General features: G+C 34.4%; 1 protein-coding gene, 1 long non-coding RNA gene and 1 pseudogene across 2 annotated transcripts in view; 2 read left to right on the plus strand and 1 right to left on the minus strand.

Annotated features, from left to right (window-relative positions):
- Positions 1-3,774: 3,774 nt before the first annotated feature.
- On the plus strand, positions 3,775-7,988 carry LOC148623293 (uncharacterized; annotated as a pseudogene).
- A 5,953-nt stretch (positions 7,989-13,941) lies between these two features.
- Positions 13,942-19,976, plus strand: LOC148623294 (uncharacterized). Its single transcript, XR_015919409.1, has 2 exons — positions 13,942-14,079; positions 19,582-19,976. It is a non-coding gene; the product is annotated as an uncharacterized LOC148623294 (long non-coding RNA).
- The window catches only part of LOC148623295 (ATP-binding cassette sub-family B member 10, mitochondrial-like), a 39,643-nt gene continuing 27,043 nt past the window's right edge, over positions 14,397-26,996 (minus strand). The window contains exons 11-13 of the mRNA XM_088565045.1: positions 26,447-26,490; positions 19,091-19,125; positions 14,397-18,231 (exon numbers count right to left, since the gene is read on the minus strand). Coding sequence (XP_088421171.1) covers positions 17,988-18,231; positions 19,091-19,125; positions 26,447-26,490 — 323 coding nt within the window. The 3' untranslated portion in view covers positions 14,397-17,987. The remainder of the gene's footprint in view (positions 18,232-19,090; positions 19,126-26,446; positions 26,491-26,996) is intronic.

Raw genomic sequence — 26,996 nt, forward strand, 5'->3', positions numbered from 1 at the left:
TTTGCACATCAAAAAGGAAATGTCTGTTCAAACTCTTGTCAAGTGTGGATTTATAACTTCTATCCACTTTAAAAATCCCAACACACCATAGTTGTGGAGGGTATTATGCTTTTGGTGTGTTTGTCTGTCAATCAGTTCTCTTCTCTGCTCTGACTACTGACTGAACAGAATTTCACAAAACTTGGTATGTACTAAAGACATAATATGTACTTGTAGTTGTGCATATTACCAGGACATTTTGATCCTTCAAATTTGTTACTTAGTTTCCTGAAGTGCGCTACTGAAGTTATTGCAACTCTTCCGTAATTACCCACCAGGTTCATGAAACTTTGTATTTAGTAAGGGCATAAAATAAATATGCATATTACCAGGGATTAGAAATCTTGAACCCTCAAATTTTGTAAAAGTTATGCCCCTTTTAACTTAGGTGGCCAAAATTTGCATTCATCAATTAATGGTTATCTCCAACTTAAAACTGCATCAACTATTCTAAGTGTACTCAGTATGAGGCATGCTCACTGTAGTACAATGTTTGTTATAGATTGTTTTTTTTAATCTTTAAAAAAAATCTTTATTTGTCCAAATAATTTAACTTTTCTTCTACAGATCTTTTTATGTAGTTTGTACATACAAACTCTAGAAAATATTTTAAGAATTTTATCTCAACAAAAATAATTTCAATTTTGTATTTTTCTATTTTTTTTTTTGTATGCCAAAAAAAAAAATTGAAGAGCTATTTGAATATGCGGGTACATACATTTTGTATCATCAACTCCCACTAATCTTGTATTGACATAGACATTCTATTTTTTTGAAAGCACATCCTGACCACATTCATGCATTTTTGTATAAATAAATTTGATATAATACGAATGGAATCAGATTAGGATTTTATATCAACGAAAATTGGATGTGGATTGATTTGTTTTACACTCATAGGTACAATCATGACCTTTAACCTCAAAGTCAAAGATCAAAACCAGGCCTTAACCATTTTTTTGACTTACATGTAGGCCTTAGATCTGTATCAACATGAGGTGGTGTGTTGTAGACTGTAATGACCTTCATGTGACATTGACCTTTTCCTTCAAAGGTTGTCTTTATGTAGGATAGAAATGTCTCGGACCAAGCCGAAGATCCCTTGCAAGTGGATGTACCAAGAGCTTTTAAACAGTTTGAAGGATTTTTATGAAACTTACAGGAAAGGATTATTAGGTATGCATATATGACTATACATCAAAAGTCAGACTCTTGATTTATTTTGGGGATAAACAGTTAATAAATAATACTAAGTCATTTTGACCCCTATTTCCTAAAAGGCTGTGGTCATAGCTGATAGATAATCTAATTCAAATCAGCTGTACTTTATGACCTAATATATTTAAAATCAGCTTCTAAGATACAACTGATTGTGGATTGGCTATGACCCAAAATGTCATTGGGGGGATGGGAGGAAAGGGGCAAAAAAAAAAAACCACACATTTTTTGAAATTTTAAAACTTTTTAATTCAAAAAATAAGCAAATGGATTTCTATTATTATGGACTGCAATGTTCAAACTGGTATTAATTTTAGGGGTTATAACCTGAACTGTTAAGGAATTAGGGGCTGATAAGGATCAAGCATTTCTTATTTCCAAATAATAACTTGAGTAAAGATATGTGAATCTATATGAATTAGTATCACAAGTTTTCATAATACCGAAGTAAGATTGCTATTAATTTTTTATATGATTACCATATCTATGAAGCAATAAGGGGCCAAAAGAGGCCAAATTCAACCAACTTCCCAGGTTTCATGGCAGTAACTTGAAAAGTATTTGGATCTCAATTAAATTGTACTACTATCCGTTCCATACCAGTACAAGGAAGGGTTGTGGCTCTTATTCTTTTTTTTTTAAATTTAGGGCTAAAAAAGGATAAAAAGTGTTTTCAATCATTTAATTACAATCAAAATCACAAAAAAATAATGAAAATTTTATTTAAGAATACTGAAGGACAAGAAAATTTTGTTTTACATTGTAGCCTTATGGTCATTGCATAATTTCTGTTGGAATCTATATTCTTTTCAAGAATCTTGATATGATTGTTAGAAGACTGAATCGGGGTCAGTGCGATTTGTTTGTTATGAATGTTATACATATACATGTGTCAGACAAATAAAACCTTTTTATGGAGAAAAATGACTTATGACTACTAGTTCTTAGTCCGTTCAAAGTTACTTTCTTTGGTTCATATTATATTACCCCCAAAACAGGTGTATAATGGTATTATGCTGTAGCCTTGTTGTCTTTGACTTTGGCATCCATAAGCTTTCCTTTATTATCAAAACTTGAGTTAAACTTAACAGATCTTTTTGAAATTTTAAAATAGTGTTCCTGGGGACATACCACAGTGCTCCAAAGTCTTTATATGGCTGAAAAAAATTGTGGTTGTATAATTTTTCTAGTATAATGTTGTCTCTGTCATTACTTGCTGCCTGAGGAAGCTTGTTATTTAAAACTGGGGTAAAATAGGTATTTATTCTAAATTGATGGTTTATCTCTCATTCAGTTTTGACAATTTTTTAAAATTTCTTTCTTTTTAAGTGGCAATCTTTATAAGAATCATGCAAATTTTGTAAAAAGTGATACACCTAAAAAAGGCTGCTTAAGTTGCTTTATAGGTCTATTATGAATTATTTTATATTTATATTTATTATACTTAATAAATATTTATTCATTCCAAACTGTCTGCTCTTATGAAAAATCCAATTCTATTGTATTATAGTGTCGTTTACGGAGATATCTCCCTTAACTTTGAATTCTATAGTACATTCTACATAATTTTTATCTCCTATGAACAAGGGTAATATGAAACATGTTACTTTGTTTACTATGACATTTTATGCAAAATATCCAAAATAAAAATATGTAGGCTTTCCAACCATGAATCTCTTGGACAACTCATTAGTACTGCAGAGGCAGATGAAAAGTTATTTTGAAGATCAAAATCGTAGAAATAGAGAACAAATTTCGACGAAAACCCAGACAAACAACATGTGATAAACGTAAAGTATATATGAAAACATACATTCAAAGAAGAAGGAAAGATCCGTACAAACACCAAAGAGAGCTTGATGCTAAACGATAGAAAGGATGATGTAGTCAGACAGAAAGAACTAGATGCCAAGCAAAAAGCTGGAGAGGATGATGTAGTCAGACAAAAAGAGCTTGTGGCTAACAGAAAAACTAGAGAGGATGAAGAAGTCAGGCAGAAAGAACTAGATGCTAAGCAAAAAGCTGGAGAGGATGAAGACGTCAGACATAAATAACTTGTGGTTAACAGAAAAACTAGAGAGGATGAAGAAGTCAGGCAGATAGAACTAGATGCCAAGCGAAAAGCTAGAGGTGATGATGTAGTCAGACAGAAAGAACTTTATGCCAAGCAAAAAGCTGGAGAGGATGAAGACGTCAGACAAAAAGAGCTTGTGGCTAACAGAAAAACTAGAGAGGATGAAGAAGTCAGACAGAAATAACTAGATGCCAAGCAAAAAGCTGGAGAGGATGCTGAGGTCAGACAAAAAGAGCTTGTGGCTAACAGAAAAGCTAGAGAGGATGAAGAAGTCAAGCAGAAAGAACTAGATGCCAAGCGAACAGCTAGAGAGGATGATGTAGTCAGACAGAAAGAACTTTTTGCCAAGCAAAAAGCTGGAGAGGATGAAGACGTCAGACAAAAAGAGCTTGTGGCTAACAGAAAAGCTAGAGAGGATGAAGAAGTCTGACAGAAATAACTAGATGCCAAGCAAAAAGCTGGAGAGGATGATGAAGTCAGACAGAAAGAACTTTATGCCAAGCAAAAAGCTGGAGAGGATGAAGACGTCAGACAAAAAGAGCTTGTGGCTAACAGAAAAGCTAGAGAGGATGAAGAAGTCTGACAGAAATAACTAGATGCCAAGCAAAAAGCTGGAGAGGATGATGAAGTCAGACAGAAATAACTAGATGCCAAGCAAAAAGCTGGAGAGGATGATGAAGTCAGACAAAAAGAGCTTGTGGCTAACAGAAAAGCTAGAGAGGATGAAGAAGTCAGACAGAAAGAACTAGATGCCAAGCGAAAAGCTAGAGAGAATGATGTAGTCAGACAGAAAGAACTTTATTCCAAGCAAAAAGCTGGGCTGGAGAGGATGAAGACGTCAGACAAAAAGAGCTTGTGGCTAACAGAAAAGCTAGAGAGGATGAAGAAGTCAGACAGAAATAACTAGATGCCAAGCAAAAAGCTGGAGAGGATGATGAAGGCAGACAAAAAGAGCTTGTGGCTAACAGAAAAGCTAGAGAGGATGAAGAAGTCAGGCAGAAAGAACTAGATGCCAAGCAAAAAGCTGGAGAGGATGAAGACGTCAGACAAAAAGAGCTTGTGGCTAACAGAAAAGCAAGAGAGGATGAAGAAGTCAAGCAGAAAGAACTAGATGCCAAGCGAACAGCTAGAGAGGATGATGAAGTCAGAAAGAACTAGATGCCAAGCAAAAAGCTGGAGAGGATGATGAAGTCAGACAAAAAGAGCTTGTGGCTAACAGAAAAGCTAGAGAGGATGAAGAAGTCAGACAGAAAGAACTAGTTGCCAAGCAAAAAGCTGGAGAGGATGATGAAGTCAGACAAAAAGAGCTTGTGGCTAACAGAAAAGCTAGAGAGGATGAAGAAGTCAGACAGAAAGAACTAGATGCCAAGCAAAAAGCTGGAGAGGATGAAGACGTCAGACAAAAAGAGCTTGTGGCTAACAGAAAAGCTAGAGAGGATGAACAAGTCAGACAGAAAGAACTAGATGCCAAGCGAAAAGTTAGAGAGAATGATGTGGTCAGACAGAAAGAACTTTATGCCAAGCAAAAAGCTGGAGAGGATGAAGACGTCAGACAGAAATAGCTTGTGGCTAACAGAAAAGCTAGAGAGGACGAAGAAGTCAGGCAGAAAGAACTAGATGCCAAGTAAAAAGCTGGAGAGGATGAAGGCGTCAGACAAAAAGAGATTGTGGCTAAAAGAAAAGCTAGAGGATGAAGAAGTCAGGCAGAAAGAACTAGATGCCAAGTAAAAAGCTAGAGAGAATGAAGAAGACAGACAAAAAGAGCTAAGAGCTTGATGCCAATCGAAAAGTTAGAGAGGATGATGAAGTTCGGCAGAAAGAACTAGATGCAAAGCGAAGAGCTAGAGAAGATGATGAAGTCAGACAGAAAAAAAACTAGATGCCAAGCGAAAAGCTGGAGAGGATGACAAAGTCAATGAAAAAGAAAGATTATGTAAACAAACTTCTAAAAGTGGAGATCGATCCAAGACTGGAAACTATGATAGATTACTTGAGAGTCAAAAGAGACAGGCAACAGATTTTTCCTGCCATGAATTACAATTAAAGAAAAAAAACAGCAAGGATCTTCTCTTGAACAATGCATTGATATATTTTCTAAAAAAATGATTGAAGTTCCTACTTATTAATGCACATCATGTACTAAGACCTGGTTTAGTGATTCAGTTGTTAATGCTTGTAGAATAAAGCAGACAGTTACAGGTGATTTGAAGCAATGCTTTACAGGTAGAAAATCTGTCAGAAACATTGAATGGATTTGCAATACTTGTTTACAGTCTATAAGACAAAATAAAATACCAAGGCTTCCTGATGCAAATAAAATGGGATTTCCAGTGAAACCAACAGAATTGAATCTGTATCCATTAGAAGAAAGGTTATTGTCATTAAGAATACAATTTATTTACAAATTCGGTTGTTACCACGAGGAGGTCGACTTTCAGTCAAAGGAAATGTAGTAAATGTACCTGTGGATGTACAACCTACAATTAATTCCCTTCCTCATACTCTGGAGACATCAGGTACAATAGCAGTGAAACTGGAAAAGAAACTTTCATATTAGAAATGTGATTTCAGTGAAAATGTTAGACCGTTGTCTGTGCTTCGTGCATTGCATTATCTTATGCAATATAGTGACTTATACAAAACCTCTGGTGTACAAATAGATCAGAAGTGGATAAGAAAAATCACTGCTGTACAAAACAATGATGAAAGTGAAGTACAAAATGTAGCTTATAACACCAGCAATGAAGATGAACGGACTAAAGATGATGAATTTGATGAAATCAATGAGGAGGAACTCCATGCAGGAAATACTGACACGCTTTTAGATGAAGTGTTCGATGAGAGCAGTAACACAGGCAGTTCTCAGTACGTTTTTGCTCCATGTGAAGGGCAGAGACCATTGAATTTGTACAATGAAACCGATGCTGAGTATTTAGCATTCCGAAGTATATTTTGTGGCCAGCGCAGACCAAATAGCAAAAAAGATTACTTTTTGTGCATTATTCAGATATTGTGAAGTGGGCATTGAGATCTGTAGACAGAAGAGTTGCATAATCAGTACCAAATTTATTTTTCTAGGTAAAGAAAATACAAATGAAACATATTAGTGATAGAGTAAACCCTGCTTTACGTAGATGCAAATCACAGAAGGGAAGAAATGGACAGTTAAAGACTTTTTGAATCCTTCAACTGTAAAGGATATAGTAAAGTAAGAAGAAGGATACTACATTTTCAGATCACAAAGGAACTCTCCTGTTTACCTTGAGCAGAGGAACAAAGATGTATTTGCAATGATTAGGCAGATAGGTTATCGGCATGGTTTGTTTCCTTTTCTTCTGCAGATACAAATTGGAAGGATTTACTTAGAATTCTTGGAAAGTTAAGTGATGGTAAACATTATTCTGATGATGAATTGGATCAAATGGACTGGAATACAAAGTCTAGACTAGCGCAGAAAGATCCTGTCACATGCTCTAGGTTTTTTTTATTATCGTGTCCAACCATTCATCAAGACAGAGTAATCATGACCCTATGGGGAAAGTGATATGACTTTTGATGAGCTTCTGTACAGTTTATTACAGTTCAGTCGAGAGGATTATATTAAATCAATCAGAAGCAATATATCTAGTGCAAAAGTGTTCCTCAAGAGAAAGTGAAGTTCGTGTAAATCCATACATGAAAGCATTATTACCAGCATGGAAAGCAAATCATGATTTGAAGTTTGTACTAGATCCGTATGCATGTGCTGTATACATTGTTTCATGTATAAGCAAATCTCAAAAGGGAATGAATGCATTGCTAGATCAAGTGTAATCAAGGGAACCAAGGTTATAGCTGTAATCAAAAGAATGTAATCGTACAAAGGAAGCTAGAGAAGGAATTTTTTTTATCTAAAGCAACACGTTAGGCACATAAGTGGTGTACTTATTGCTACAATTGCCCCTGACAAAAGCTGTCAGACAACTAGTATTTATAAACACTTCTCCATCTGATACGAGAACTTTCTTGCTAAAACAAACATCAGAGCTTGAACAATTATCACTTGATTCTACTTGATATAGAATCGAAAAATGACATCAAACGTTATTCAAAAAGACCAGCACTACTACAAAACTGGTGTCTTACAGACTACATGTCTCAACTAGAAGTGAAATATCATACTTCAGATGATGAACAAAACAAAAATGAGTCTTAGAATGAGTCTGAAACTGCAGATGAGCAAGCGATGTCAAACGAGAATCATGCAAAAATCAAAATTACTCATAAAAATTGCATAATCATTCGATAAAGAAAATCACCAAGAGTCATTAGGTATGTCCGATACAACAGACAACTGATTCTGAAAATTTGGAGAAATGAACAATCTGATCTAACGGGAGGAAAAGAAACATATTAAAGTATGCACAATACTGTTCGCAGAATAGTAGAGAATTAAGCCAAACAGTATGAACACAATGTTGAAAAACTTGATAAAGCCATTGAAGAAGCAGGGAATGATTGCCATCAGTATGATGAAGTAGCTCCTGGAACTCAGCAAGTAGAGCTTGAAGATGATGAAGAAGGGTCAAGAGAGGCAGATCAGTTTGTACATTTCAACCCAGATAGATCAACAGAACATATACATCATGATATTTCAGATCAGAAGAAGTTGGAGTAGCTGCTAGAATAATAGATGTTAGAAATAATGCCAATCGCATTGAAGATGATGACTATTATAAGCTAGTAAGGTCTTAACATAAAAAAAAACGAAGAGAACTTTTCCTTCATGTACTGAAAAAGATTGAATTAAAAGAAAATATGACCCATTGTATCTGTTTTTGACAGGTGGTTGTAGGAAAATCAGTAGTAGTCAAAGCACTGTTTTAAGCCTGGCACAGACACTTGTGTTCCACTGGAGGTGAAGATCCTGATGATATTAGAATTTTGTTGTGTGCTCCAACGGGAAAAGCAGCCTATAATATAAATGGTTTGACTATACATAATGCTTTTCAAATACAACCCAATAAAGGATTAAATCAATCTCTGGCATGTGATGTTCTAAACACTTCATTCAAATATGGTCCTTCCGGTCACGTCGTTACGGGAGATTTAACCATTATCGAAAACGAATCTCTGCGTAATATCATTTCTAAAGGTCCCAAGTACCGTGAACCATGCTCCATAAATTGGAATTATAACTTTAAAGTTCTTATGGATGCCGTCGAGGACTATGCAAGAAAATGGATAAAACGAGAACAAGAAGACATTGATTCTCTGTCAGAGTGGTTGAAGGCCGTGAGGTCTTTAATTTTGAAACGAATGAAAGTTTTAAGTAGGTCAATGAGTGCCAAGCCTACATCAGTTTTCAAAGACCCCGATGTAGCAAAAACATTGTCTACTATACATGACAAGTATGTTGTTGTACCAGCAGACAAAGCCCAAAACAACATTGATTTTGTCTGCAAAACGTTTTATATCCAATGTTTATTATCAGAGGTAGACGTAGAAAATAAAAGCAGTGATAAGACCTACACTGCTACCACTCTTTCCAAAGAAGAGATTGTGGAAAACCATAAATCTGTACTATCCTCTTTTGGTCTCTCTACCAAGGACGATGATTGTGATTTACCGTCCATGTACTGGATTCCTAAACTTCACAAGAATCCATACAAACAACGTTTCATAGCCGGATCTGCAAAATGTACCACCAAACCTCTTTCAAAACTTTTAACTTCTATACTCACAACTGTCAAAGAGGGTCTGCAATCCTACCACAACACTTGTTACTCCCGTAGTGTTAATTCAATGTGGATCCTGAAAAATTCGAAAGATCTTTTGGAGACAATCAGTTCAAGACTATTATCTGAATATAATAGCATGAAAACCTATGATTTTTCAACACTGTATACTTCTATTCCCCATACTCAGTTAAAATCCCGACTTAAAAACATTATACATCGTTGTTTTTCCAAAAAAGATGGTACACCTAGATACAAATATATAGTTCTTGGTAGAGATTCCTCATACTTTGTAAGAAATAATTCCTAATCATCTTCCAAATATACAGAGGAAGATGTTTACAAAATGCTGGAATTTTTAATCGACAGCATATTTGTCCAGTGTGGTGGGCGTGTTTTTCAACAAACGGTCGGCATTCAAATGGGAACAAATTGTGCCCCTTTATTAGCTGACCTATTCCTTCACTTTTATGAGGCTGACTTTATAGCTGATCTGATCAGAAAGAAAGAATATTGTTTAGCTAGATCCTTCAATCTCAGTTTCCGCTATATAGATGACGTGTTTTCTTTAAACAATCCTAATTTCGGGGATTTGATACATCGCATCTACCCAAAAGAACTTGAGATAAAGGATACTACAGACACTGTGAAGTCAGCCTCATATCTTGACCTACACTTAGAAATCGATGGTAAAGGAAAACTATTGACCAAACTTTACGAGAAACGTGATGACTTTTCATTCAGAATTGTCAACTTTCCTTTCATCTGTGGCAACTTCCCTTCGGCTCCTGCGTATGGTGTTCATATCACAACTCATACGTTATGCCAGAGCTTGCCGAAACTACGCAGACTTTTTGTATCGCGCTAGAACTCTAACAAATAGGCTTCTGGAACAGGATTATGTTGCTACAAGATTGAAGTCATCACTACAGAAGTTTTATGGTCGTCATCATGAACTCGTGGATCGTTATGGTGTATCCATCAACACCATTAAAACTGATTTATTCAACGGGTCATAGTTTTCCTTTTCTCGTTTGTCTACCCTGGACTTGACTTTTTATGAGCAACTCGGCGGGTGTTTCTAGAAAAGCAGAGGACGCTTACCCTACCGGTGCACCTGGTCCATGCTTCCAGTTTTTAGTGGATTCCGAGTTGCTCATTTACTTTTGTTACTTTGTATGTATGGTTTTAGTTACTTTATGTTCTTTGTTGTGTGTGTCTGTTATCCGTGTCTGGTCTTTGTCCCTGGATTGCATTATTTTGATTACCACTATAACCTTGGTTCCCTTGATTACTCTTTGAGATCATTTAGTTGTAGATACAAAAATTTTGAACGAATCCAGATGCCTCTTCGATCTGCTGCTGGAAACAATTCACAAGTCGCAAGGTGATACCTTAAAAGAAGTAGTTGTGAGTTTTGATTCTAAATGCAAAGGGGAGATTCCTCATATTCATTATCTTGCTTTAAGCCGAGTCACAAGTTTATCAGGATTATTAGTATTAACTTAAGTCGAGAAAATATTGCTGTGTCTGACTGTGTCAATGATGAAGTTGACAGATTAAAATCCGAAGCGGCACTTTCATTGTGTTTCGGGCCACTGTATTCTTTGCCAAGTGAAAATTTTAAGGTGTTTTTTTAACAATGCCAGATCTTTGCATTTGCATGACGAAGACATTAGAGCAGATCCGAGCATTATGGGTAATGATGTCATTGGTATTGCAGAATCAAGGTTAATTCCTTCAGACAGCAACAATGATTACTTATTACCTGGATTTCAAACACCTATTTGATTTGATCAATATCCAAAATATCCAAATACTAGACCTCCACATGGGCTTCTTGTATTTTTGAATTCACAAACAGTTGCCATATTCAACACCTACATTAGAATTTCTGCTGGTGGAAATTATTGTGCCTAACAAAGGACTCTTCCAAGTAGTGTTTGTCTATAGAGCATCAGATTGTTCCCTTGAAGATTTGAAGACAACCTTCCTCTCTGATCTTGCTCCTTCTTTGGATTTACAACACTCAAATTTAGTCATATTTTTCTAAATATGAATTCAAATTTTCATTATGAGAGAGATAAACTTGATGCCTATTGGTCATCAGATTTTTTATGTAGCAGTTCAGTTACATTAAATGTATTATATATTAAAGTAAAGAAGTGTAAAATCCACCTGAGTTTTTTTTTTACATTTAAAGTCGTTCAATAGAACAAGCTTAAATGTCCAAAGAGTGGTTATTTTTCCTTATGGGTTTCCACTCACCATCTTATACAGGTTGGGGTTAAAGTGGGTAGAACTAACAATACAGTTAAAGGAGAATGTATGGTAATAGCCATATTTGGCCCCCTAAAACCAAGATTATTATATATTTTTAAAACACGTTTCTAGTAATTGATGTCGCTGCACATTAATACAGAAAACAAGATTTTTGTAGTACCAAAGTAGAAAACAACCTAAATATGATCTTATATGAAAGAGAACAACTTAGTCATTAGTGAAATACTCTTTTATAGCAAAGCAACCCATACAGCCAGAATAAGAACAGTTTTCTGACTTTAGTCGTGGTTGTATAGTGGAGTGAATTATTTGTCAAGCAATTTAATATTTACTCCTATTCTTCATCTTGGTAATCACTTTAGTTGAACTTCAGCTTAAGTCAAATTATTGATCGTGTATAAAAAGTTTAGTTCTATCTTTCATAGACCAGTTGATTATATCCACAACTATATATCCTGCATATTATCTATGAGATATATCCAAAGATTAATAGAATCTTCCACATAAAGGGTTTAACGGGTAGGCTAGGGCCTAAAGAAACGGATGCTATCACACTGTTGTTGAGTTATTTAAAAGCCTCTGTCACAAAGGTGAAAGGAGTACACGTTTAAGATATATCCTTATCTGTTTGTGTATCCTGACTTTGAATTGATGCCTATATACAAGTACTAAACATGGTATAGCTATGATTCACAGGTGATTTGGTCTTCTTACAACAGGGTTCTCTCATTATTAGGTCACTTTGACCTACATTTAAATAAAAAAAAAAACAACCCACAATTTTTATATTAATTATTTAAAACATTTTAAAAACAAAAACAACAAAAAATATAGACCAAAAGATTTAACTTGTATTTGGAGATGAATTAAAGCTTGTAATATGTATCATCAGATTGACCAAGACTGCATCTTGATCAAACGTAGGGAGAACTCATTTTGCCCATTTTTCCAGAGATTCTTGAAAGGCTTTTACAGGTATTTCCAGCATTTTACATGACCTTTAGTACTCAGTTTTATAATGAACATTCATGTATTTATTGTGCTAATAACACATTGTTTGTCAGGTGAGCGATTCAGGCTCTTAAGAGCCTCTTGTTATTGATTTCTCGTGAATTTTTTCAAGCAGATTTCAGATGTCTCTTACGGCTTTCAAGTTAAAAGGGGCTAAAGGGTGACACACCCCAAAATATCCATTACAGCTCACCTGGCCTAAAAGGCATCAGTCGTTGTCATCATCTGTTGTTAACTTAAAAAAAAATCTTCTCCACTTATTATTACCAAACTTGGTCACCAGAATCCCTATGTCTATTTTAAAAAGTATATTGATTATAAAATTCAAGCATAAAACATGGCCGCCATGCTTTTTAGGTCACATGCGTCATCACCAATTTCTACATATATCTCAAAAAGTATATAAGATACCAGTATATTGGAAAATTAACATGACCTTCCATTAATAGCTTGGGGAGCTCTACTAATGTCTACTAAGTTTTTGGGTGACTCCTTTTTAAAATTTTGGGCCTTAATATTCATGCTCTTGTAAGCCTCTTATTTGTTTTTTTGCGCAATTTCGAATTTTTAGTATTGGCCTCCTAATGAAAATCCCTGCCTAAATACAAGAGCTTTAAGAAGTATGCTTAGCAAATTTATCCTTATAATTTACTGTTTTTAGATATTGAGGTACAAAGTGATCCATGAATGCACCCTGAAGCAGAACTTTGTACTTAAAATAAATTTCCAAATATTGTGTAATATTGCATCCACATGAGTTGTTGTGTCTATAATGAACTGCAAGTTTTAAAATCTTCTTCACTGAAACCACCCTGTGAATTATCACCAAACTTGGAAAACATGGCCACCACTTAAAAAAAATTGAAGACTTGTTGAAATAACTCGAAAACCAAAGGGTTTGGCCTAATTTTATGGGGAGGGAAATTTATCAGCATGGTGAGACCGACCTATGCTGAAATTTTTGAATTCATAAAGATTTGTGCTCAATGTTGGAGTTATTGCCCTTGAAGAGAAAATTTGACAATTAGAGATTTATTTTATAATATGAAAACCGGGTTGATAACTAAGATGCTCTGTATTGGTCAAGAGTCCAGCTTTAGAAAGCTGTAAAGACTATTTTTGACAAGGTGAGCGATTCAGGCTCTCTAGAGCCTCTAGTTTTATTTTTGGTCCTATTAAAAAAATCTAAATTGATTTTCAAAGCAAGGGTGTTTTATTAGCACCCTAAAAGCAGAACTTCCTTAACTTCAAATATATTTCAATTTTCTGCAATATTGTGTCCAAACCAATTGTTGTTACCATAATGAATTGCAAGTCCCTGCGTTTAAGTGTCACTGCCATTACACTGTCAAGCGAGAGAAATGGTCGTGAAAAGGTAGTTTCTCCCACTTGGTAATATGTGATGACTGTTACCCAACTAAATCTGGTATTTCACAGATGGTACTCAATTTTTGGTTTCCACAAAGTCTGGTTGGTTAATAAGATGTTTTTAAAATTGTTTTCTATGAAATTTGGGGAAAATAAGTAAATAAAACAAAATAAAATCCCGACCTGCCGACCCATTTTTTCTTCTGACAGGTAACAGGAACAGAGGTATAATTTTATTTGACCTAAGGCAAACATTTTATGCATTTCAGGATGAGAATGGTTGACTTATTGAACAGACCCTGCTTTGCACCAGCCAAACATGCTGAGCAGATCTTTATTGAGCTAGCTCACAGATGCAACAGCCTTCAGGTAGGCATGTGATCGTACTTGTACAAATTATTTGGACTCCGAACCGACAAGTCATCACTCTATCCTACAAATACTGTTTGCTTGGTGGAGAAGCAGTGACTACCAATTTTAAAGTCTTGGATATGACTTGGTAAGGAATCAAACTAATGACCTCCCACATTTGAGGCCAGCATACTACCCAAAAACTAACGAGGCTGTTCTCAAAGGAAAGACAAGTCCCATACGTGTCTGTTCAAAGTTGAATTAACATTGGATTAGACTTTCTACTTACAAATTACATAAAGTAAGATACCAATGACTGCAAAAAATGCTAAGAATGTAGGAGAACTCCTTTAATAGGAATTTCACATCTACGATATATATATAAACAATGTCTAATATTTCAATATTACTGGTATTCAATTGAGTAAATACTTTTTGAGATACAAATATTACAAAGTAGGTACCCTCCACCACATAAAAATATGAGCTAAAGGCTCTAAAGAGCCTGAATCGCTCACCTTGCTCGATAAGCAACGTTCTATTTTTGTAAAAGCAGTCATGTTTTTTCTTTGATAAAAAATCCTAATAATGTCAATTTTCATTAAATTCTGTCCAATAGGAGGAGAAAACATTAAAATTAGTGAATTTTTTTTCTGAAAAAAGGCAGTAACTCCGACATGGCTTAACAGATTAACACGAAAATTTGACCACAGATAGATCTCATCAAGCTGAACACTTTTACCGAATGTCAGAATTTGGCTTAACCTATGGCCCTGGAAAAAAAATTATGAGTTATTTTTGCTCAAGGTAAAAAAAAAGTTTGCCTCAGAAAAAAATACATATATAATAAGAAATGCACATCTTCAATATGTATTCTAATATTCCAACACTGAAAAATTTCCATAAAATTGAGCTGCTACTAGACCTACTTTCACCGTCCATAATGTAGGTACAGGTTTTAAGTATATTTGCTTATGTCTACCCTTTCAAATGATATTGGGTTTCAGCTACAAGAAGAAGCATAGCATGGAAGAATGTTTTACTATTTTTATTAGTTATCACAGACAAACTTTTCAAAAGTTACTGTAAGTGTTTTAATTTTCAGTGTGTATGAATTTTTGCTATTTTTGCAGTGGACAAGAATAGTACGAAAATTAGCACCTTTAACATTTGTTTTTAACACTTTATTGTGCTTACTGTATTTCGAAACCACAAAAATTGGTACCCAAAATACGTTCATGTGACAGGATACACAAAAATCAATATGATTACTGTATTCCGCAGTTCTTATGATACATTCTAAACAAATCTAATAAAAAAAAATAAACAGCATCACCATCACAAATATACTGGCACATATCTTAAAAACATGCATAAAGATGTAAAAAACATTTAATAAAATGCTTCTCAGGGTGCACTTTGATACAACCACAGAGGCTGAACAGTTGAGACAAATATTGACAAAACAACTTGATACCAGACTGAAATTTAATTGTTTGAGACTGCATTATGGATCAGATCAGAATGAAAGTGGTCAAAGACATTTAACATTTCCAATAAGACATAACAAATAATCCATTAATATAAAGTTTACGAAAAATATTATTCTGACCCACTTTTTGGCTTTCAATTTCTACAATGTAAGCTGTATAAATACATCAAAATCTTGTGGTATGGAATCTAATAGAGATCAAGATACTTTTATTCAAGATATTGTCTGGAAACCAAGACAATGGTTTATTTTCACTCCTTAAGATCTTAAATTCCCTCGTGCTTATAATATGTACCCTAAAAACCAAATCATTCCTAGTATTGGTTGATGCAAAGGACAACAGAGCCATACTATGTATAGTATCTCATTTTTTGTCATATAAAAACTATAGTGTGCAGTAATAATCTACAAAAAGTATGTACCAATAAAGGCATATGCTGTTGAAAAACGTAAGTTTAACATTTAAATTAAAAGCTTTGCAGATTGCAGCTTGATGTGATCTCAGAGGTAGAACCCTGAACAGTTGGGGCAAGTATGGACACACCATTCATGCTTGATACAGCTTTGAATTTTGATTCTGATTAAATATTTGATGCAGGATAAGAATTTGACCGGAATCAAAGTAACCCTTATTTCATTAATTGTTTGTCATAACCCCTAAAATCAATGCCAGCCTTCCTTTTGTAGTATGCATATGGCACCTTGTGAAACAATTCCAAAAGGATAAATTTACTTATTCAAGATATTGTTAAGAAATCAAGAACAAATTTTACCAGTTTCAAATTGTAACCCCAAAAACAATGCCAGCCTTACATTATTGGTATGGCACCTTGTGGTACAATATCATAGAAATCTAAACACAAATAGACAAGTCATTACATCAATAAAGTGTTTGTTTCTACAGACAACGAAGAAGGTAACTACAGTATGGGGAGAGATCTGTTTATACTACTTGATGACAATCATTTTTTTTTCTCCGTATTCTATGGAAATGATTTGTAAAATCCTGAACTTTCTGAAATTTTAACAAAGGTACTATAGAGATATTCACAATCTGTACAGTGCAACTTGCAGTCAAAATCCGTAGAAAATACAGAAAATCCGTATAAGTAAACACCTCTGTATTACAGATCTGAAATTCTTTGCAGTTGTATGCAAAACATCAGATATTTGTGAAATTTTTCATATCAAAAGGTGAACATCTCAAATATGTAAATAAACACTAATGCAAAGTTTAAATAATATTGTTCAACTTGTAAAAAACTGTAGAAAAACATTTGTATTTTTGTGCACATCTTCAATAGGTATCTAAACACTCTGCATAATATTGGTTCAGTACTTTTTGAGTTACAGATTATACAAAGTAGGTACCTCTAAGTGTGAAAGACAGACGGATGTAGTTGCGTTAATAATAGATAAGCTTCCATTGATGGTGACACAGATAGAAATCCTTCACTTCTAATAACCATACATAATACTTTAGGATAGAAACTAAAAATCCATCACAAATAAATTAACCTTAAACAAATTGCAACATAAAATGTCAATGCAAATTTATAACTTTCATTGAAATTTACTTTTAAAAGGGAGATAACTCCTTAAAAAAAATGTTTTTAGTGTTTTTTTTTCTTTTCTCGTTTGTTCCATTTTCGAACTATTTGAACATTTGAACTATATCTCACACATTGTAATGCCCATATGTAACATACTTGAAGTATAATGGATATAACTAAATTTTTAGGTAATTTTTAATAACAGAAAATGCTTCCATCATTCAAATTTTTAAAAAATTGTATTGTTTATATCCGCAAACTATTTATCAACAGTTTTAACTGTTAAAAGAATCTTATAACCACAAAAAGTAGAATATTTACTTCATCATTTCCATCATAATTGGAATACCTGAAGTTCATTATTGAAAAATGGATACATGGTTTTGATAGATTGATTAGACTATCAGTTTAGAGTAAAACAGTAAAACTAGAAATAAGTACTCTCATAGTCATTTTCAAAAATTGATACAAACAAAAAAAAACGTTGAGTGAATGCCACCTTTCAAGTGGTTATTGACAAAAGTGCCACAAAAATACTTGTTAGACAGATGATGGTGAAACGGTGTATCTTTCCTCATTTGGATGATTTGGCAATGCAAAAAATAACTTGTCAATGATTATAAGGATATTAATAAAAATTGAAAACTATCAAACCTTATCTAATGATTTCACCAAGTCATGTAAAACCAAAAGACCAACTGACACCTAATTACATGATGGGGTAATGTGTTATAAGTACTTAAGTAAGAAGTTTTAAAACAATGCATACTCTTAGTTTGAAAGAACTAGAATATTCAAATCCTTAGAAATAGACTAGACTTATCCTGAAGAAGGATGAAGAAAGGTATTTGTGGTCCTATCATTTAACATTTGATATTTTGTCATGACGAGTCATTATCAATTGTAATTGTTTGTCTCTCAACCAATTTTCTAAACAATCCATTTTCTATTTCCATCAACTGATTGTAACTTCCTAACTCAGTCACATGACCATGATTTATGACAGCAATTTGGTCAGCTGTTTTAATGGTTGACAGTCTATGGGCTATAGTTATCACAGTTCTTCCCACCATAAGTCTCTCTAGAGCTTCATGTACCAGGTATTCACTTTCTGCATCTAAGGCACTGTAACAACAAATCTTTAACATGTGTAATACAGTTTGGTATATACCCACATATAGATTTAGTTTTTGGCAGAGTCTTATAATTATACAATTTTTTTTAAGCTTCAAGTAATAATTAATAGTGCATAGCAATTAGGTATCTAAAGTTGTCAAACATAAATTAACTTTTTTGTTGTTTACTAGAAATCTCTTAGTCTTGATTACTAATTTGTGGTAAATCTTGTTGAAAACTAGGAATGTACACATACACTATGTAGCAAACCCAACATATACGTGTTTTATATTTAAGCAAAATGGGAATGTGTGTTTTATAACATGGCAAAGTTGGCATTTTATACGACAAGAACAAGTTGCATTTTTTATGATGTGACGATCTTCCGATGTGTTTTACAACGTGGTAACCAATTACTAGTAATAAATACAAAATTATGTGTCAAGGTCTGAATGTCTATATTTTACATTAGGGCCAAATCTGAACTCCTGTTTCATGATCATGCAAAAATTTGATTTGTATATTACATTACAGCAAATGATGAATACATGTTTCACTATGAATGTGTGTTCCACAAAAAGGCAAATTATAAGCAAGTCTTTTACCCTGTTCACTCTAAATGTATGCTTTAATATCCTGTTCACTCTAAATATATGCTTTATTACCATGTTCACTCTAAATATATGCTTTATTACCATGTTCACTCTTAATGTATGATTTATTACCATATTCACTCTACATGTATGTTTTACTTCTGTGTTCACTCATAATGTATATTTTGTGTTTACTTATGTTTTATAATGGTTTTATGAACTGTTTTCATGTATGATACTGTTGCACAAAACCTTCCTTCAGTGGTAATGTTTACCTTGTAGCTTCATCCAATATCAAGATCTTGGGATTCTAAAAAAAGAAAGTCTTAGTATCAGAATTATAGCAGTCAGAAAAAAGAAGCCCATAGGAGTACAAATATCTCACCAAGAAATAACCAGCAGAAAACCAAGTTTACAAATTTCAACTAAATTTGTTCCCCATCAGGTGTAACAATCAATGGCAACCGTCACCAACTGAAAACTGAAAAAGTTTGACTAAAACTAATTGCAACAGAAAATATTTTGAATCTAAATTGCTGCAATATATCCTATGTATACATAGAAAAGAATGCCTTAAATTTAACAGTGGAAAACTTTTGGCCGATCAGAAGAAGGAACTATGACAATTGGTCAATCAGAAGAGTACTATGATAATTAGCAAATCAGAAGTGAAATCCCAGTAACTAGATTGTTTAACGATAACACGTAATCTGTATAGCGGAAACTGAGATTAAAGGATCTAGCTAAATTATGTTCTTTCTTTTAGATCAGATTAGCTATATAGTCAGCCTCATAAGAGTGAAGGAATAGGTCAGCAAGCAGAGGAGCACAATTTGTTCCAATTGGAATGCCAACTGTTGAAAACATGTCCACCACATTGGATAAATATGTTGTTGATAAAAAATTCTAGCATTTTGAAAGCATCTTCTTTGGTATATTTGGAAGATTAAAAATTCTTATTACTAGATCTTGAATTAATAGATGTTTTATTTCTAACTAAATTTGTGTGCAAATAATTTGGACATATATTATTATAAATGTTAAATACATGATTAAGACTTAGCTGTTTGGGTCTACTACAAATATTTAAAAAGCTTAATTTTTCAAATTCAATATATATTACACACTTTCTAGAATGAAGTTGTAAAATAAATCTCACAATCTTATTTCAACCTAAAGTTTTTTCATTTGTTTTGATATATCTTCATACCAGCATGCACATCCATAGTCAAAATGACATTGGAGCAGAGAAGAGTATAATGTTTTCCTTGTTTGAAGGTTTAAACATCGTTTATTTCTATATAGAAATTAAAGCCTTTGATTTACCTTTTTTACTATAGAATTAACAATCAAATCCCTAGTCAGAAATTACCCAATTATAATTCCCAAATGTTTTACAAAATTTTTGGATTCAATATTAATACCATTACAATGATAGCAAAAATGCCTGGCCGCAGTTTCCAACTTGGTCCAAAAGAATAATCAAGGGAACCAAGGTTATAGCAGTAATCAAAAGAATGTAATCCAGGAACAAAGACCAGACACGGAAAACAGACATACACAACAAAGAACATGAAGTAACTAAAATCATACATACAAAGTAACAAAAGCATATGAGCAACTCAGACGCTATTAAAAACTGGGAGTATGGACCAGGTGCACCAGTAGGGTAAGTGTCCTCTGCTTTTAGAAACACCTGCGGCCTTGCTCATAAAAGTCAAGTCCGGGGTAGATGATAGAGAAAAGGAAAACTATGACACGTTTCAACAAACAATTTATGGTCTATCAACTACTCATGGCAAGAGTCTAGCATTCTGCATAATGTACAAGAGATAACCACATGATCTTTATGTCAATATAAAATAGCAGTATCATCTCCAAATATTAATACTTTACAATCTGAGTCAATGCTAGTTTGAACATCATTCACATATACTAGAAATAGTAACGGACCCTGTAAGCTCTCCTGAGGGACACCACATGTAATATTACACACTTCTGAAGTTACTCCATTTATACTAACAACTTATTTTCTGTTAGTCAAAAAGGACTTAAACCATGGTATGAATCATACCCCAATAACCTCCAGTTATTTTTACATAATATTATATGATCAACATTGTCAAAAGCCTTTCGTATGTCTAACAGTACCAAGCCTGTAAAAAGACCTTTGGCTGTATGACTTTTGATGTGATCAATAACATGAATGAGACATGTATCTGTTGAATAAGAACTTCTGAAACCCAACTGAAATTCAAATAAATAATTTCCAGGCTTAAGTTCATCATTTTCCTCAAAAGCTGTACTTCAGCCATTTTCAAATTATCAGGGACCATAATTTCTGAGATAGATAAATTTATCAAAACAAGTAATGGGAATTTTCAGAACTGGAGCTGCATCCTTTAACACTGCCAAGAATATCTTTAAAAATTTCTCTAAAAAATTTCAAAAACTAACCAGGCCTCGTTTATATCTGAGACACTAAAACACTTTTCCCATTCAGCTACAGTAGCTTAGCTATAACATCATTTTATTATAAGATTTCACAGATCTAACTTCAATATAATTGTATTTATATACAAAGATTTAGCTCTTCTTCTACTACAATATATAATGGTTACTAAAACCTGTACTTAGGGCATTGGACTGACAAATGGATAAATGGATAATAACATGTCCCAACAAAAATTGGTTTAGATTTAGGTAATAAAAGTTCAATACACAAAAATTGTTAAAAATTACTGGTGTAAATGCAATGTCTTCTCATCTGCATATACCTTTTATAGAGTATGGATGATGAACAAGACCAGTATGGGGTGAATTACAACAGGCATCGTCCACTTATAAATTGGATTTCAAATCATAGTTAAATTACGACAAAAAATATTTTTCTGTGTAGTTCTTTTCCGCCAGAAAAAGACTACCTTTTGTGCCAAATATAAATATGGAAATTAAATATCAACTAGTAAAATGATCGTAAAATAAAACACACGAATTATAGAGAAAATGAATTAGAAATGAATTAAAGAAAAGAAACATAAAAAATACATAAAAATGCACCCGGAATAAAAACCAAATATAAATTATATATCATAATTATTTATTTTTTTATTTTCATTTTAATGTAATTGTAATCATTTGTTTTTAAATTTTCAACTTTAAATTTTAAAATTTACAAAAAGGGAAGGAAAAATAACTGGATAACATATATGGAAATGATTTAATAGTTCTTCTTTTTTATAAAGGATAAAGTATTGCTTGTCCGATCGTCAGTCGCTAACATGTTCCATAGATGTTTAAAAAAGAAGGCCATATTCACTGGTTTACAGTTTAAAAAGAGATTAAAAAAAAAGATGAATGACTCGACTGAAAACTGGGAGCATGGAACACTTGCAATGGTAGGGTAGGTGTCCACTGCTTTTCGAAACACCCTGAGTTGCTCATAAAAAGTCAAGTCGGGGGTTGATGAAAGAGGAAAAGAAAACTTGCAGATGGATACGCTGTAATGATCCATGAGTTCATGATGACGACCATAAAACTTTTGTAGTGATGACTTTGATCTTGTAGCAACATAACACTGTTCCAGAGGCCTATTTATTAGAACTCTATTCTTTGTATTTGTTGGAATAAAAAAAGTCTGCATAGTTTTGGCAAGCTCTGGCATAACATATGAGTTGTGATATGAACACTCCATACGCAGGTGCTGAAGGGATGTTGCCACAGATGAAAGAAAAGTTGACAATTCTGAATGAAAAGTCATCACGTTTGTCAAGGATGACTTCACAGTGTCTGTAGTATCCTTTATCTCAAGTTCTTTGGGGTAGATGCGATGTGTCAAATCCCCAAAATTAGGATTGTTTAAAGATAATATGTCACTTATATAGCGGAACCTGAGATTAAAGGATCTACCTCAACGATATTCTTTCTTTCGGATCAAATCACCTATAAAATCAGCCTCATAAGAGTGAAGAAATAGGTCAGCAAGTAGGGGAGCACAATTTGTTCCCATTGGAATGCCAATTGTTTCTTGAAAAATGTGTCCACCACACTGGACAAATATGTTGCCAATTAAAAATTTCAACATTTTGTAAACATCTCCTTCTGTATATTTGGAAGATGATTTGAAATTATTTCTTACAAAGTACGAGGAATCACTACCAAGAACTATATATTTGTATCTAGGTGTACCATCTTTTTTGGAAAAAACAACAATATATAATGTTTTTAAGTCAGGATTTTAACTGACTATGGGGAATAGAAGTATAAAGTGTTGAAAAATCATATGTTTTAATGCTATTATATTCTGATAATAGTCTTGAACTGATTGTCAATTTTCAGGATCCACATTGAATTAATACCACTATGGGAGTAACAAGTGTTGTGGAAGGACTGCAGACCCTCTTTGACAGCTGTGAATATAGAAGTTAAAAGTTTTGAAAGAGGTTTGGTGGTATATTTTGCAGATCCAGCTATGTAACATTGTTTGTATGAATTCTTGTGGAGTTTAGGAATCCTATACATAGACGGTAAATCACAATCACCATCTTTGGTATAGAGACCAAAAGAGGATAGCACAGTTTATGGTTTTCCACAATCTCTTCTTTGGAGAGTGTGGTAGCAGTATAGGTCTTATCACTGCCATTATTTTCTACTTCTACCTCTGATAATAATAACATACAATAAACACACAATGCATCTAATGTAGTACAAATTTAAATTTACTTATATTCTAGGGCAAAATGATTATTAATTTATTGGCGCAATTTAACTACGAAAAGTAAACTGGTGCAAAAGGCCTCAATTTTGATGCAAAAGGAAAACGTCCAGTAAACCAATATCCTTTGCAAAGTCCACTTAAATCAATGCCCAGTCAACCAATCTCTCTTGCTGAGTCCAGTTAAACCAACGCCCAGTCAACCAATCTCTCTGACTCAGTCCAGTTAAATCAACACCCAGTCCACCAATCTCTCTTAGTGAGTCCAGTTAAATCAACACCCAGTAAACCAATCCCTCTTACTGAGTCCAGTTAAATCAATGCCCAGTAAACCAATCCCTCTGACTCAGTCCAGTTAAATCAATGCCCAGTCCACCAATCTCTCTGACTGAGTCCAGTTAAATCAACACCCAGTAAACCAATCTCTCTGGCTGAGTCCAGTTAAATCAACACCCAGTAAACCAATCTCTCTGACTGAGTCCAGTTAAATCAATGCCCAGTAAACCAATCCCTCTGACTCAGTCCAGTTAAATCAACGCCCACTCTACCAATCTCTCTGACTGAGTCCAGTTAAATCAACACCCAGTAAACCAATCCCTCTTACTGAGTCCAGTTAAATCAATGCCCTGTCAACCAATCTCTCTGACTCAGTCCAGTTAAATCAACACCCAGTAAACTAATCTCTCTGACTCAGTCCAGTTAAATCAACGCCCAGTCCACCAATCCCTCTGACTCAGTCCAGTTAAATCAATGCCCAGTCCACCAATCTCTCTTACTGAGTCCAGTTAAATCAACACTCAGTCCACCAATCTCTCTTACTGAGTCCAGTTAAATCAACACCCAGTCCACCAATCTCTCTTACTGAGTCCAGTTAAATCAATGCCCAGTAAACCAATCTCTCTGACTCAGTCCAGTTAAATCAATGCCCAGTCCACCAATCTCTCTTACTGAGTCCAGTTAAATCAACACTCAGTCCACCAATCTCTCTTACTGAGTCCAGTTAAATCAACACCCAGTCCACCAATCTCTCTTACTGAGTCCAGTTAAATCAATGCCCAGTAAACCAATCTCTCTGACTCAGTCCAGTTAAATCAACGCCCAGTCCACCAATCTCTCTTAGTGAGTCCAGTTAAATCAACACCCAGTAAACCAATCCCTCTTACTGAGTCCAGTTAAATCAATGCCCAGTAAACCAATCCCTCTGACTCAGTCCAGTTAAATCAACGCCCACTCTACCAATCTCTCTGACTGAGTCCAGTTAAATCAACACCCAGTAAACCAATCCCTCTTACTGAGTCCAGTTAAATCAATGCCCTGTCAACCAATCTCTCTGACTCAGTCCAGTTAAATCAACACCCAGTAAACTAATCTCTCTGACTCAGTCCAGTTAAATCAACGCCCAGTCCACCAATCCCTCTGACTCAGTCCAGTTAAATCAATGCCCAGTCCACCAATCTCTCTTACTGAGTCCAGTTAAATCAACACTCAGTCCACCAATCTCTCTTACTGAGTCCAGTTAAATCAACACCCAGTCCACCAATCTCTCTTACTGAGTCCAGTTAAATCAATGCCCAGTAAACCAATCTCTCTGACTCAGTCCAGTTAAATCAATGCCCAGTCCACCAATCTCTCTTACTGAGTCCAGTTAAATCAACACTCAGTCCACCAATCTCTCTTACTGAGTCCAGTTAAATCAATGCCCAGTAAACCAATCTCTCTTGCTGAGTCCAGTTAAATCAACGCCCAGTCCACCAATCTCTCTTAGTGAGTCCAGTTAAATCAACACCCAGTAAACCAATCCCTCTTACTGAGTCCAGTTAAATCAATGCCCAGTCCACCAATCTCTCTGACTGAGTCCAGTTAAATCAACACCCAGTAAACCAATCTCTCTGACTGAGTCCAGTTAAATCAACACCCAGTAAACCAATCTCTCTGACTCAGTCCAGTTAAATCAACACCCAGTAAACTAATCTCTCTGACTCAGTCCAGTTAAATCAACGCCCAGTCCACCAATCCCTCTGACTCAGTCCAGTTAAATCAATGCCCAGTCCACCAATCTCTCTGACTGAGTCCAGTTAAATCAACACCCAGTAAACCAATCTCTCTGACTCAGTCCAGTTAAATCAACACCCAGTAAACCAATCTCTCTGAGTCCAGTTAAATCAACACCCAGTAAACCAATCTCTCTGACTGAGTCCAGTTAAATCAACACCCAGTAAACCAATCTCTCTGACTGAGTCCAGTTAAATCAATGCCCAGTAAACCAATCCCTCTTACTGAGTCCAGTTAAATCAACACCCAGTAAACCAATCCCTCTTACTGAGTCCAGTTAAATCAATGCCCAGTCCACCAATCCCTCTGACTCAGTCCAGTTAAATCAACGCCCAGTCCACCAATCTCTCTTACTGAGTCCAGTTAAATCAACACCCAGTCCACCAATCTCTCTTACTGAGTCCAGTTAAATCAATGCCCAGTAAACCAATCTCTCTTGCTGAGTCCAGTTAAATCAACTCCCAGTAAACCAATCTCTCTGTGAAATTTACTAAACACGAATTTCATGTGAACATTTTGTGTGAATTTCACGTGAAGGCTCCAATCACCTGAATTTCACGTGAACTCTGTCACTTAGTTTATTTGCTCAATTCAGGTGAAAATCATGTGAAATAATTTTGCCTGTGTAGTTGACATTAGATTTCTCCTCTGAATCATAGTAATTTTAACGTGATCTATTCAGAAAAAAATTTTGTTCAATGAAATACTTTGGGTATGTTATTACCTTTGTAAAACTCACAATCACCATAAACTTTGTCCATACATATAGGATATAAAGTTGAGGTAATTCAGTCACTAGTATACACTCACTAATAAGAAATACCCATAACAAAACATTTAATGAGGAGATAACTTTATATCATACCTTTAGAATTGCTCTGGCTATTGCTATTCTTTGTTTTTGTCCACCTGTAAGTAAGTGCATGTGATGTAATAGAAATATCTCAAACAAAATTACTTCTGTTACAAACATATGTTTTAAAATGTGTTGATAATATTTTCTTTTCTTTTCTTTGGATACTTCAATTTAATTCATACATGTACAAAGGGTTGTGCTAACACATTTCTGCAGGCACATTTTTATACAAAAGAAGAATCATAAAACTTTACTACTACAGAAAAGTATATACAAATTCTTACTTAGCTCTACACCTAATTCTTTTTATTCAAATACCTTTCCATCTTAAATTATTAACATTTTCATTAATAAAATCAGTATTGTAAAGCAAAAATAGGAATACTGAAGTTGAAAGGGGAAACCTACAGAACAAACAAAGTCAGGAAAAAAGTATCTATGGGGAAATCGACGGATAAAACAAAGTCAGGAACAAAGTATCTAGGGGGAAATCTACTGACAAAACAAAGTCAGGAAAAAAGTATCTACGGGGAAATCTACTAACAAAACAAAGTCAGGA

This window comes from Perna viridis, chromosome 2 (genome assembly GCF_037379345.1).
Source record: "Perna viridis isolate PV_CMFRI_1.1 ecotype Kerala chromosome 2, ASM3737934v1, whole genome shotgun sequence".
In the NCBI taxonomy this organism is placed as follows: Eukaryota; Metazoa; Mollusca; class Bivalvia; order Mytilida; family Mytilidae; genus Perna; species Perna viridis.